Raw genomic sequence first — 15,275 nt, 5'->3', positions numbered from 1 at the left:
CCCACTTAACCTTTCCCTGCCCTGGGGAGCCTTTCCAGCCTCCCAGCCCATCCAGTGCAGCAGGCTGCCTTGCTTCTGTCTCCTTCCTTACCTTAGGTGTTTCCTGTCACTTCTCTATTGAATTCCAGCTTTCTCCCTTAGGTGATCCACTGGAAGTGTAATTATCTACTTAGTATTTTTGTTCTTTTTTGTGGAGGAGGTGAGTATCAGATGCCTCTCGTTAGCCATCTTGAAGCCCCTCTTAGAATCCCTATTGTCTGAATTTTTAAAAGTAAAAATTTCTTATAGCCTAACACTCAGAAATAACCATATAGACCCAAAATAAAATTCTCAAGTCCCCCAGCCATCTGAGTGGACCTCTCCTCTTAGCCCAGGCACTCCAGAGTGAACCTGAAAAACTGGTTCAGGCCATGACGGGAAGGGAGGGTTGGACATCCCTCATTATGCCCTCTTCCCTTTTGGAATTCAGGAAAAGCTGACCAGCATTTAACATCAACACAGACCTTAAGTCTAATAAGAAACATTTACAATCTATTCTCTCTGAAGACTGCTACCTGGAGCTTCATCTATATGATAAAACTTTGGTCTCTACAACCCCTTATCATAACTCAGACATTCCTTTCTATTGATGATAATTCTTTCACCCAATTGCCAATAATATTTTTAAAAAATCTACTTATAACCTGGAAGCCCCAGCTTTGAGTTATCCTGCCTTTCTGGACCAAACCAATGTATATTTCACATGTATTTGATGTGTCATGTTACCCTAAAATGTATAAAATTAGGGTATCCCCTGACCACCTTGGGCACGTGTTCTCAGGCTCTCCTGAGGGCTATGTCACAGACCATCAGTCACTCGTATTTGGCTCAGAGTAAATCTCTTCAAATATTTCACACCATTTGACACTTTTTGTTGACAACCATTACTAACATTTTTAGTAACTATCCTTCTAAACACTTTTCTATGTATACTTTTAAAATAGAAACATCATACTGTTTATTTTGTTTTGTAAACTTAAAAAAAACAGTAATATAACTTGGACATATTTCCAGGTCAAATATAAATCCACAACTTTTTTTTTTTTTTTTTTTTTTTTTTTCTGGGATGGAGTCTCGCTCTGTCAGCTAGGCTGGAGTGCAGTGACAAGATCTCAGCTCACTGCAAGCTCCGCCTACCGGGTTCATGCCATTCTCCTGCCTCAGCCTCCTGAGCGGCTGGGACTACAGGCACCCGCCACCACGCCCGATTAATTTTTTGTGTTTTTAGTAGAGATGGGGTTTCACCGTGTTAGCCAGGATGGTCTTGATCTCCTGACCTCGTGATCCACCTATCTCGGCCTCCCAAAGTGCTGGGATTACAGGCATGAGCCACTGCACCTGGCTGTAAATCTACAACATTTAAAGTCTGTGTGATTTTTCTTTATGTAGATTTACTAATTTGTTCACACATATATTGATGGAGAATGTATTAGTTACTTTTGCTGCATGATAACCTCAGAATCTCAGTGGCTTACAATACATTTTATTTTTCTTGCTCACAGATCTTTTAGTCACTGGTACAGCTCTTCCTTGGGTTGTAGATTGAGTTCAGATCTGTTTCAAGTTTCTCATTCTCTGTAGATCAGTCATTTCCTAGCACACATTCGTCTCATGGCAAATGACAGGAAAACAAGAGGGCAAGCTAATGTCTGAGCACATTTGAAGTCTTCTGCCTGTCACATTTAGTAGTACTACATTGGCCAAAGCAATCACATGACCACTCTCAACAGCTCAGCTGTGTTGAGAGGGGGAAGTATTGCAAAATGGCATCTGGTGCTGTGCTGGTAAATGCTTACCAGCTGGCTTTGGGGGGTGAGGGAAATAAAGCACTAGATTTATAGCATTTGCTGATTTCTGTGGTGTAAATACTCCCATCATGGCTAAGCAGTGTGCTGTTATGAGCTAGATGAGCCAGCGTAAACCAGTTTTGCCACTGTGTGGCAGATAGTATGCATATATAATCCTGTTATAGAAGACTGAAGAATTGGGGCAATCTTTTACCGTAAACATTTGGGTCAGTCTTTTTTCCCATGAAATATTACCATAATCAACATTCTTAAATGTGTGTGCTTACATATTAGCAGTTATTATTTTAGGATAAATTGTGAGAAGGGGAATTCCTGAGTGTTCTGCTACTGTGAACTTAGGCAAGCTGCATAACCTTTAAGTCTTCTTAAGTGTTCAAAGTGTTCTTAAGACTTTTTGAGGCCCTTAAAGACTTTTGCAAAATTGCAGTAAAGTTGTACTAGTTTACTTTCTCAGTAATGTTAAAGATCCTGAGTATCTTTACTTGTACAGATATGTACTTGCTAAAGTGGTAAGTTGGAATGTCCATGTTTTAATTTGAGATATGACAAAGAGGCATTCTTTATGTTTTATTTGTGAGTTGCTTATTTGTTGGTGTGGTGGTATCTTTAAAAATTCATTTACCACACTTTATCCAAAAGGATATTAATAACTAATACTTATTGAGCATTAGCAGAAGTTAGGCATTATATTAAGCACCTATATGTGCCTTATTTCACTGCATTTTATACAAACTCTGGTCTCAGCACTGTTATCTGCGCTTATAGAGGAGGAGAATGAGACTTAGAGGTTACGCAGCTTGCCTGAGTTCACAGTAGCAGAACTAGAATTCAAATCCATTTTTAACCTGGAGGCCTATATTCTTAACAGCGTTGCCGAAGTGACTATTTTGTCTATCATTTGTTGCACTATTTTTTCCTAGGTTATCATCTGTATTTTAACTTCATTCGTAATGGTGGTGTCCTACCTCCAACCACAATTCGAAACTTTTCTTGTCAGATCTACCAGTCAGCTTTTAAGTGTTAGTGACTGTGTGAGCAAATCTATTTGCATGAAGACCCTGTGACTTCATTCAGTAAATATTTACTTTAGAATCTGCTTTGTGCTAGGCACTCAGGAGAGGAAAATGAATTCTGTACTTTCTCAATGGAAGTAGGTCAGATAGGCAAATGAAGTACCATCTGCTGATGGGCTGTCAGGGCCTTGAAAAAAATGCTGGGGGAGCCTGGAGGAGGGAGGGACTATCTCTGCTTGGAGGAGTTGGAAGGGCCTCAGAGGTGATAACGTTTGAGCTGTCTTTAAGGGTGTTAATAGGGAGAACAAAGCAAGTGCAGAGTCTTGAAAAGGAGGCTTCTGGGAACACAGTGGGATTCCATGAGGTTGCTGCTTGGTCGCTTGTATGGAGTGGTGGGGGAAGCAAGGATAATTTAACAAGTTTCCTGTGAAAGTTTGTTCCTGAAGTTTCCAGTTCCTTTAATCTCCTCTCCTCTGTAATTTTAACTTTTTAAAACCTACAATGAGTGTCTTTTGGTATAGCTTTCAAGTATATAATTGTGAATGACAGTCTTTCTACTTCTTGTTTATTCTTTATAATTTCTGTAGTACTCCACCAGTTTTATGGGTTTCAGTGAATTTGCCTTGCTCCTTTTTTTCTGTGTTTAGTTATTATCCTACAGTGCTAATTAGTATAGCCTATCTGAAAAGAAAAAATAAAAGCTGTCAGAACTTCTGCCACCAGCTGTGATTTCCTTCAGCTTGTTTGTTTCAGCTATTTCCTCACTGTGACTTTCCTAGGGGCAGAGGGAGAAACCAGGTTATCATCTTACTTTTCCTTGCATAAAGAATATGACATTTTCTATGGGGACAGGCATATTACACATTCCAAATAGTTACATTTTCTCCATGTTTCTGCTGTTTTATTTTGCTTTTTGCCAGAAAAAGAAGACAATTAATTTAACATTTTGTGTTTTCTTCCAGTGTCCTTTCTTTGTTTCTTTCTTTTTCTTTTCTTAAATAGATGGGGTCTCACTCTGTCGCCTAGGCTGGAGTATGGTGGTGCCATCATAGCTCACTGCAGCCTTGAGCTTCTGGGCTCAAGTGATCCTACCACCTCAGCTTCCTGAGTAGCTGGGACTACAGACATGTGCCACCCTGCCCAGCTAATTGAAATTTTTTTTTTAGAGATAGAGTCTTGTTATGTTGCTTAGGCTGGTCTCAAACTCCTGGCTTCAAGCAGTCCTCCCGTCTCAGCCTCCCAAGTAGCTAGGATTATAGGCTTGAACCACTATGCCCAGCTCAGTATCCTTTACTTTGTAGATGTTTTTATTTAATATAGTTGAAATTTTTACTGTGTTGGTAACCTTACATGTTTTCATTTAATGTTGAATAATTAAGTTGAATTTACAAATTACTAGAATAGTTGCTTATAATCAGTATTTTATTTTCAATATTTTCATAATGCTCATATGAAGTTGTTCAATACATATTTATTGTGCTAGATGCTAGAGATATAGTAATAATGTATAAAGCCCATTCTCTGTTCTTAGGAACACAGAGACTGGTCAGAGAGACAGTAGATTATTTTTTAAATAGTAGGTAGTTTATTTTTAAAATTATTTTCTAAGAGGTAATATATGTGATGAGTAGTACCATCTTCAAAACAAAACAAAACAAAAGTATGTAAGAGTTTCATTTCTATGTCTTATACCACTTGCCCTCCTTAGAGGCAACCATTATTAGCTGTTTCCCCTGTATTATTCTAGAGATAAAATGTGCGTACACAAGTATATGTGTATGTCTGTGCATGTGTACATGTGTTTATTTTAACACATAATAGCATACTTTTTTTTTTTTTTTTTTTTTGAGACAGAGTCTCGCTCTGTCACCGAGGCTGGAGTGCAGTGGCGCAATCTCAGCTCACTGCAAGCTCCGCCTCCTGGGTTTACGCCATTCTCCTGCCTCAGCCTCCCGAGTAGCTGGGACTAAAGGCGCCTGCCACCACGCCCGGCTAGTTTTTGTTTTTTTTGTATTTTTTAGTCGAGACGGGGTTTCACCATGTTAGCCAGGTTGGTCTCGATCTCCTGACCTTGTGATCCACCCATCTGGGCCTCCCAAAGTGCTGGGATTACAGACTTGAGCCACCGCGCACGGCCAATAGCATACTTTCTATATAAGAAGTCCTCGCTTAACATCGTGATAGGGTCTTGGAAACTGCAACTTTAAGTGAAACAATATTAGCAAAACCGACTTTTTTTCATTAATGTTATAACAAAATGACATTATTCAAAGACCTGTTATACATCCTTTTGTTTAAAGTCACAGTTTCCAAGAACCTACTGACAATGAAAGTGAGGACTTACTGTACACACTAGCCAATATCTTGGTTTTTCACTAAGTATATTAACAACTGCACCACATTAATACACAAGAGCTGTACCATTCTTTGTTTATATAATATATATTTTTTTAGTTTTTATTTTAATTTTGTTAGAGATGGGGTCTCACTATGTTGCTCAGACTTCCCTGAACTCCTGGGCTCAAGCAGTCCTCCTGCCTCAGCCTCCTGAGTAGCTGTGACCACAGGGTAGTCCAGCTGTCTCATTCTTTATTAATTGCACAGCATTCTATTATACAGATTACTATACCTTAATGAACCAGTCCTTGCTGATGGATATTTAAGTTAAACAGTCAGTATTTTTATATACTGCTTTTTTATTTTTAAAGACTTTATTATACTTTTTAAACATTCACAAAGTACAGAAGATATTGTAATGAACCCCAGTGTACCTAATACCTAACTTCAGCAATCAACAAACTACCATTGTTCATCTAGTTCCTCTTCTGTTTCCTTTTTTATCCTTGGGCTAGAGTTTAAAACAAAACTTAGACCTTATAATTATATCTTTAAACAGTGTGTATTTGTAACAGATATGGTAGCTATGGGCTTTAAAAAATCTTAATCACAATACCATTAGAAAACTCAACAAAATTAAAAAATCTTCAGTATCATCTAGTATTCAGTTTGTGTTCAGACTGAATCAGTATTTGAAGAGAGTGACATGGTGCATTTGGTTGATGTTTCCTTTTTTTTTTTTTTTTTTTTTTTTTTTGTTGAGACAGAGACTTGCTGTGTCCCCCAGGTTAGAGTGCAGGCGTGCGATCTTGGCTCACTGGAACCTCTGCCTCCTAGGTTCAAGTGATTCTCCTATCTCAGTCTCCTGAGTAGCTGGGACTACAGGCGCACATCTCCACGCTGGCTAATTTTTGTATTTTTAGTAGAGATGGGATTTCACCATGTTGGCCAGGCTGGTCTCAAACTCCTGACCTCAAGCGATCCACCTGCCTCAGGCTCCCAAAGTTCTGGAATTACAGGCATGAGCCACTACGCCTGGCAGGTTAATGTTTCTTAAAGCTTTTCTAATCTAATTCCCTTTTCCTTTCTTTTCTTACTTAATACGCTTTCTGTAGTTGTTCTGTGTTATTTCCCACAGTGGTCTAAATATAGCTGACTAAGTTCTCATGGTGTCATTTAGCATTTTTCTTTATCCTATATTGCCTGTAAACTGGTAGTTAGATCTAGGGCCTGATTAAATTCAATTAAGGTTCATCTTTTTTTGTTTTTGTTTTTTGTTTTTTTTTTAAAAGGAATTCTCCCATGGGTGGGTGGTGCTATGTATGTTTTAGAAAAAAGGGAAAAAAAAAATCTTGAGTTCATACCGATGTTTCAAATTTATGTTAAAAGTTAAAGAGTTTTCTTTTTTTTTTTGAGACGGAGTCTCGTTCTGTCGCCCAGGCTGGAGTGCAGTGGCCGGATCTCGGCTCACTGCAAGCTTCGCCCTCCGGGTTTACGCCATTCTCCTGCCTCAGCCTCCCGAGTAGCCGGGACGACAGGCGCCTGCCACCTAGCTCGGCTAGTTTTTTGTATTTTTTAGTAGAGACGGGGTTTCACTGTGTTAGCCAGGATGGTCTCAATCTCCTGACCTCGTGATCCGCCCGTCTCGGCCTCCCAAAGTGCTGGGATTACAGGCTTGAGCCGCCGCGCCCGGCCAAAAGTTAAAGAGTTTTCACAAATCATCTTGGGTATGTGTATTTATATATCTTCTATGCTAAAACATCCTAGTCCCTAATGAATTAGCATAATTACTTATTTGCTTTATCTGTATGTATATATGCTTATGTTTTTCAAATAGTTTTAAAATAGCAATACTATTTCCACTTTTGTAAGATCACTGAGTGTGATTTAAAACTTTTATTGTTCTTTTTGTATTTAGTATTTACCCTACTAGGGATAGTTAAAATATTGTTTTGAAGTCAGTAGAATAATTATCTGTATGGTTATACTATTAAACTTGAAACTTCTTTAGTTTTTTTTTCCAGCTTTCTATTTTTTTCTTTTTAGTTTAGTTTTTTTAATTACATAAAACATTAATGTTCCAGAGTCAAAACAAGATACAGAGAGACTTATTTTCATTTTCTTCACTTCTCTTTTTCTCTTCCTTTCCATAATAATGTATTATTTTATTTTTATTATATATATTTTTTCCATTGGTTTCTTTGTGGAAAATTCATGAAAATGTGTGTGTGTTAGTGTGTGTGTGTACACACACATGTATATATACACACACATATAAATATATCCTCATTCTTATACAAATATTATACATATTCTTCTTAACATTGTTTTTCAACAAAATTTCATGTAAATGTCTAAGAAGTCACTCCATAGGAGTAGAGAGAGATCTTCATTCCTTTTTATAGCTGCATACTAATTCGTTCAGTGAGTAAACTGTGACATCCAACCTCATATTGACAAATATTTGAGTTATTTACAATCTTTACTGTTATAAATAGTGTTGTGATGAATAGTTTTGTGGGAACATCCCTTCATGTTTTTGTTACATTTTGGCCTTGCTGTATTTAGGGTAGATTTCTGTCTTAAAGTAGGAATGGGCCAAAGTGGATAGGTCAGAGAGTAAATGCCTACATAGGTGTGCAATTAAAAAGGCAATTTCATTGTGGTGGTAAGTGCTATAACATTCTCTATTTCTTAAAAAAATTAATGAACTATTGTCCCTGTCTCCAGTTTCTCTATATTACTAGAGGACAGCGGGCTGGAAGTGGGAGTATGTATAAAGGTTTTATTAAAGGGCAGAGATGTGAAGTTTTTTTCCTTATTTCATAGTTCTATAAGTTAATTTTCAAAAGCAGAATTATTTGGGCAGTTAGGCATAAGAGCAAAGCTTTTTAAAAAACTTTTAGGTTCATGGGTACACGTTCAGGTTTGTTACATAGGTAAACTCGTGTCATGGAGGTTTGTTTTACAGATTATTTTGTCACCCAGGTACTAAGCCTGGTACCCAGTAATTTTTTTTGATTCTCTCCTTCTTCCCACCCGCCACTCTCAGTAGGCCCAAGTGTCTGTTGTTCTCCTCTTTGTGTCCATGTGTTCTCATCGTTTAGCTCCCACTCATAAGTGAGAACATACGGTATTTGGTTTTCTGTTCGTGCGTTAGTTTCCTAAGGATAATGGCCTCCAGCTCCATCCATGTTCCCGCAGAAGACATGATCTCATTCTCTTTTATGGCTGTGTAATGTTCCATGGTGTATATGTACTTTTTCTTTATCCAGTCTGTCATTGATGAGCATTTAGGTGGATTCTGTGTCTTTGCTATTGTGAATCGTGCTGCATGAACATTCACGTGCATATATCTTTATGGTAGAATGATTTATATGTCTTTGGGTATATACCCAGTAATGGAATTGCTGGGGCAAATGGTAGTTCTGTTTTTAGCTCTTTGAGGAATCACCACTCTGCTTTCCACAATGGTTGAACTAATTTACACTCCCGCCAACAGTGTAGAAGTGTTCCCTTTTCTCTGCAACCTTGCCAGCATCTGTTATTTTTTAACTTTTTTATCGTAGCCATTCTGACTGGTGTGATATGGTATCTCATTATGGTTTTGATGTGCATTTCTGTAATGATCAGTGATGTTGAGCTTTTTTCCATTTACTTGTTGGCCACATGTATATCTTCTTCTGAAAAGTGTGTGTTCGTGTCCTTTGTCCACTTTTTAAATGTTTTTCTTGTCTTTTAAAATTGTTTAAGTTCTTTATAGATGCTAGATATTAGACCTTTGTGTGATGTATAGTTTGCAAATATTTTCTCCCATTCTGTAGGGTGTTTGTTTACTCTGGTGATAGTTTCTTTTGCTGTGCAGAAGCTCTTAAGTTTAATTAGATCCCACTTGTCAATTTTTGCTTTTGTTGCAATTGCTTTTGGCATCTTTGTCATGAAATCTTTGCCCATTCCTGTGTCCAGAATGGTATTGCCTAGGTTGCCTTACAGGATTTTTATAGTTTTCAGTTTTACATGTAAGTCTTTAAACCACTTTGAGTTGATTTTTGTCTATGATGTAAGGAAGGTGGGTCCAGTTTCAGTCTTCTGCATATGGCTAGCCAGTTATCCTAGCACCATTTATTGAATAGTTTTCCCATTGCTTGTTTTTGTCAGCTTTATCAAAGATCAAACAGTTGTAGGTGTGCAGCCTTATTTCTGGGCTTTCTATTTTGTTCCATTGGTCTGTGTGTCTGTTTTTGTACCAGTTACAGTGCTGGTTTGGTAGCCCTGCAGTAGTTTGAAGTGGGGTAACATCATACCTCCATCTTTGTTCCTTTTGCCTGGGATTGCTTTGGCTCTTCAGGCTCTTTTTTGGTTCCACATGGATTTTAAAATAGTTTTTTCTAGTTCTGTGAAAAATGTCAATGGTAGTTTCATAGGGATTGCATTGAATCTACAAATTACTTTGGATAATATGGCCATTTTAATGATATTGATTCTTCTTATCCATGAGCTAGAATTTTTTTTTCCATAGAGCAAAAGATTTTTAAAGGTCTTTAGTTTTGTAATTGTGTTTTAAAGGCTTATTCCAATTTACACTGCCACTAGCAATCAAAGAGTTAGGTTTTACTTGTACCTCTTGCCAATAATGGATATTTTTATTTAATCTTTTCTACCTTGGCAAACAAACTTAAAAATGCTATCTTTGCTTTAATTAGTATTTGATATCCTGATGATTATTCTGTTTCTATCAGTTCTATATATAGAAAAGATATTAACTACAATTTATTGCAACATTTCTTAGCCATTTCTCTCTAAATTTTGTTGTCAAATATGTTGATTTTTTTTTTTCTGCTTTCTTCTGTTACTTAAGTTAGGAAAATCCTTCCTCCGAAGGGTTGGTAAATAATTCTAGTTTCTTCTAGGCTATCTCTGGTTTAACTCTTAATGCTTTATTTCAGCTCTCCTAATTGAATATATAGAATGAGATGAAGCTTTTTAAACTCCCTTCTCTCACAAATTTGGTAATCTTTTTTCCTAGCACTAAATAACAATTCTCTTTAACTTGTTGTGTAATGATGCGTACTCTAAAATATATTAAATTCTTAAGTAATGTGTTTCATTGTATCTATTCCTATATATTTTATTAATAACTTTATAATTTAGTGTCAGATCTTTTATTCCTTGTTTCTGGAGTATACCAAATGCATGCCATCTTGTCTGAGGGTAATGAACACAACTGAAAATTATAGTGTGTCATCTCAGGCCTGGGATATATTTGGCAATTATATTGTCCCGTGGTTTTCTAACTTATTAGGAAAAAAGGGAAGAATACTTTGGGCAGGTTATTTATTTTGGCAACGTATTTTCAGTAATCACCATATTCTCCATATGTTTTGGGCAGCATGCAGGAGGGTGAGGTGGGAAACTATGACTTTTTAAAAAAGTAATTGTTAGTGTCTTCTTTTTCTCCCTTGAGCTTTAAAAACAATGACAAAGTCCAGCCTTCCCATTTTACAGTTGAAGTAACAGACTTGTTTGACGTTCTTATTAATGATAGAGATTGGTGGAGATTTACTTTCAAGGGAATGGATTTTTTCCGTAATGGGGAATACTAATAAAATTTAAAATATACACCTAGATACAGCATATTGCTGTAATACTTGATTTGGGTAGTTTTATAGATTTGTGCAGAGATGCATCCGCTCCCTGGTGTAAATGCTGAATTGTATAAAACGAATGTTTTTATAATACTTCTCTGCCTCAGTGGTATGGCTTTCTCTCCAGAGTTGGTCACTGACACCTTTTTAAAGGAATAGCTGGGTTGAGGTTTGCTTTTTTTGATGTGGGGAGGTGCTGTATCGTCTATTGTCCTGTGTCCAAGAGAGCTGAAGTTTTTTCCCCCTTATACAGGACCCTATATGAAGGTATATATAATATATATATAATATTAGGAGATTGAAGGGTCTTTTGAGGATGAGACCCTCTGTGGCTGCCACAGCTCCATTAAGAATAAGGAAAGTTCAGGTAATATGTGGGGAAGGTGATGCCTTACCTAGCACCAGGTTTCCTTAAGTATAGCCTATTCAGGCTTAGCTCCCCAAGCTCTTCTAAAGTTAGGTTTCTATAATCAATTATTACCAATTGTATGTGTAAACAGTCTTTAGAATATAAAATCACAGCTAATGAATTTAATTATTCTTGTCTCACTCCGGATAGACCAAACTAGTATTAGCTAAAGATAAAAAGTAATGTGAAGAAGACTTAGCAAATTCATAAAGAATTCTGCGTTTACTTACCTGTTTATCTCTGTAGTTGTTTTGATATATGTGATTTTCTACAAACCTCACATTATACACTTTGGCATCGTGTTCGGTGTTGGAATGGGAAAGAATAAAAATAAAACTAGCTAGCATTTCATGGATACAGGGTGAGAATCCTGTGAGGAAGAGTCTATTATTAGATCCATTTTAGAAGTGAGGAAACTGTAGAGAAGTTAAATGTGACCTTCTACAAGTTTTACTGAATTAATAGAATTTGGCCAGGTGCAGTGACTCATGTCTGTAATCCTACCACTCTGGGAGGCCGAGGCGGGAGGATCACCTGAGGTCAGGAGTTCAAGACCAGCCTGGCCAACACAGTGAAACCCTGTCTCTACTAAAAATACAAAAAAAATTAGCCGGGTGTGGTGGCGCATGCCTGTAGTCCCAGCTACTTGGGAGACTGAGGCAGGAGAATTGCTTGAATCCAGGAGGCAGAGAATTCAGTGAGCTAAGATCACGCCACTACACTCCAGCCTGGGTGAAAGAGCAAGATTCTGTCTCAAAAAAAGAAAAAAGAAAAAAGAAAATTTTAGCCTACTTTAAGAATGTATATGTGAACATGTTCTGCTAATCTTGTCTCTTTACAGAATATTTTACAGGTTTTTGTAATGTTCATTTTTTGTTTTACAGCTCATAGCTGCTGTATTTTAGTAACATTTTATTACTAATATAAAATATCATTTGTCTGTTTCACCATTCCCCAAAATATTTTGTCATGAAATTTATTTTAGGGCTTTGTTTCTTAAGGAAAATGTACTTAAAATGAAGGTATTTTTGGCTTCATGTGATGAAATGAAAAGATAATAAATGTTCAGATTGGCTCTATATTTTGTGGTGTTTCGCTTTGTTTTCCCTTTAAAACTGGGCTGAAATGTTAGTTATTCTCTGTAGTTGGGCCCTGGGTCAACCTATGTAAGATGTATTATTTTATTTGAAGAATTGTTGAAAATAAGTATTTTTCTTTTCAGTGAGATTTAAATATATTCTGTCAATGGTTGACTTGGGGTTCAGAAATGAAAATTTAGAATAATACTTTTAACTGCTAGAGCATTAAAAGAGCTCATTATTTATTTCTTGCAGAAATGTAGACAACCAATTTCCTGGGCAAGTTGCTCCACCTGGATTCCCAGTGTATCCTGCGTTTAGCCCACTGCAGATGCTGTGGTGGCAACAGATGTATGCTCATCAGTATTACATGCAGTAGTAAGTTAATCTGAGTTCATTTTTTAAGTTACTCACTGTGTTACTTGCTTTATTTTCTTTTTATCCTAAGTAAGTTGATTTGGGATTTCATTTTTTTTATGTATTTAATGTTGTTTTTACTAAAGGAAAAAGGGTTCACCTCCAGTTCACATGAGCTTAACCCTGCCCTTGGCTCCTCCCTGTCTTCCCTAATTACATTTAGCAGTATTCAGATTCTTTAATACAACATTTTATAAATTCAAGAGGAGAAAACTTAGGAATGTTTCACTGGAAGGCAGCAAATGTACATGAAGAGTTAGTCAAATAAAAAAAGGGATAGAATCATGTCAGGGAGGCCATAGCGTATGTAGGGCTCAAGTGTGGCTAATATGCTTACTTGACTCTCAGTATTTAGTCCGTTTTGATTCTGGTCAGCATGGAACAGTCCTAGCATTGAGGACAGTTTCTCAGCCTTCATTCTCCTCAACTCATTCTGCATTCATTTAACATTGATTAGCTTCTCTTTACCTTTCTCCTCTCCTTGTTTCTGTGATTCTTTTGTCTTCCGTATCTTTTTATCTTTCTGTGTCCTTTAATAGCTCATTTTATTAACATTTCTTTCTCAGTTCATCATGTATTTGTTACTGCGTGCTTCTCAGCACTCATAGTCGGTAGAGAGGACGGGATTTAGTTGTGGGGGTAGTTCTCTTGGATTTCTTTTGTGTATGGCCTTAGTTGTTAGCTCTCTGTGAATGAATCCTGGTTCTTCATCTCCTGTGCTTCATCCTGTGTCTCTGCTTTATTGTTGGAAGATTTCCATAGGGGAATGAGCCTTTACCTCAAATTCAGTGCATCTAGAATTTGATTCCTTTGTTCTTTAAGTGCCTTCTCCTTTCTCACTTCTTTGTCAGTGATACTAACTCTCTTCTTACTACCCAAGCTCTTAACCGTAAACAGCTTTGATTCTGGCTTTTGTTACTCCTGAAAGCAGAATTTTATGAAGATGAGTTAATAGAGCTTTTGTCCTTCCCCATATGCTACCTCCAATGTTTCACCAGGTCTTTTCTCATTCTAAGTCCACTTGACTTCAATAGCTTTCTCCTTTTAGTCTTTTTACTCTATTTCCTTATACTACTGCTGGGTTACTTTTTTTTTTTTTTTTCCTTCCTTCCTTCCTTCCTTCCTTCCTTCCTTCCTTCCTTCCTTCCTTCCTTCCTTCCTTCCTTCCTTCCTTCCTTCCTTCCTTCCTTCCTTCCTTCCTTCCTCCCTCCCTCCCTCCCTCCCTCCCTCCCTCCCTCCCTCCCTCCCTTCCTCCCTCCCCCCCCCCTTTTTTTTTTTTTTGGCAGAGTCTCACTCTGTTGCCTAGGCTGGAGTGCAGTGGCATAATCTTGGCCCACTGCAACCTCCGTCTCCCGGGTTCAAGCGATTCTCATGCCTCAGCCTCCCAGGAGCTGAGATTACAGATGTGTGCCACCACACCTGGGTAACTTTTGTATTTTTAGTAGAGACGGGGGTTTGCCACATTGGCCAGGCTGATCTTGAACTCCTGGCCTTAAGTGATCCATCCACCCACCTCGACCACCCAAAGTGCCAGGATTACAGGCATGAGCCACCATGCCCGGTTTGCCAGGTTACATTTCTTAACACATAATTAAGTCAGTCATTCCTGCAGCCACCCAGATATCCTCTGATTCTCTTGCCCACTGTGAAGTCTACATCCTTGTCCTTACTCCAGACTTTTCCCCATAAAGCTAAGCTGCTTTATGAACCTTGTATCCTAAGGCTCTCTTTCATAAGCCCTTGGCTCCAGGCAGGATATTCGTACCTTACATGTTGCCATGGTAATGGTTATCATTTGAGTGACTGCTTTGTGCTCAGTACTTTGCTGGATGCTGGATACCCCACCTTGTCTCGTTTGTGAACCTCACAAGAACTGTGTGAGATAAGGGGAGCTTATTATGCTTGCTGCTAAATCATATACTCTTATGTGGATCATTTAACTTCAGAGCCTCAGTTTCTCCCCTTTAAAATAAAGTAACTCACCTGTGTATCAGAGTATTCATGAAGTAGGAAGTGTTTTCTAAACTAAAAAGCCCTATGCAGATAAAAGATATTAGCATACTGGCTTAAATAGGATTTTGTAGCCTGGGAACCATTTATTTAACTTTCCTGTGCTCTCTTGATTGTTAACTTCTTATTGTAGAAAAATTTAAAAACATAACAAGGTAGAGTAATAAAAGGAATCTGTGTGTACCTATCACCCAGCTTTGACATTTATCAATTCATGTTAGTCTTATTTTACAACTTTCTTCCTTCTGTTGGATAATTTAAAGCAAATCCAAGATATATTATCACTTTTCTGGGAAATTTACTCTTTAATGGGAAATTTTAAGCAATCAAATTATAAGCAAACCTCAGAATCACAATTTTAGTTCTAACTTGACAAGGACCAGTGGTCCCCAGTTGGAGTTCTTCCAAATCAGTATTGGGGTAAAAGGGTTGTTATCTGAGATGTATTTAGGATTTTAGGATACTAATACAAATCATTTATCACTGGCAGTAGACACACAATGTAATAATAGTATGTA

At 37.5% G+C, this 15,275-nt stretch overlaps 1 protein-coding gene across 3 annotated transcripts in view; it reads left to right on the top strand.

Annotated features, from left to right (window-relative positions):
• The window catches only part of HERPUD2 (HERPUD family member 2), a 53,246-nt gene that overhangs the window by 34,754 nt on the left and 3,217 nt on the right, over positions 1-15,275 (top strand). For all 3 annotated transcript variants that reach the window (XM_030932663.1, XM_010361126.2, XM_030932664.1), the window contains one exon: positions 12,586-12,708. In XM_030932663.1, the coding sequence (XP_030788523.1) occupies positions 12,586-12,708 (123 nt within the window). The remainder of the gene's footprint in view (positions 1-12,585; positions 12,709-15,275) is intronic.

Source organism: Rhinopithecus roxellana, chromosome 6 (genome assembly GCF_007565055.1).
Source record: "Rhinopithecus roxellana isolate Shanxi Qingling chromosome 6, ASM756505v1, whole genome shotgun sequence".
NCBI lineage: Eukaryota > Metazoa > Chordata > Mammalia > Primates > Cercopithecidae > Rhinopithecus > Rhinopithecus roxellana.
This window is presented reverse-complemented; position numbering and strand designations above follow the sequence as displayed.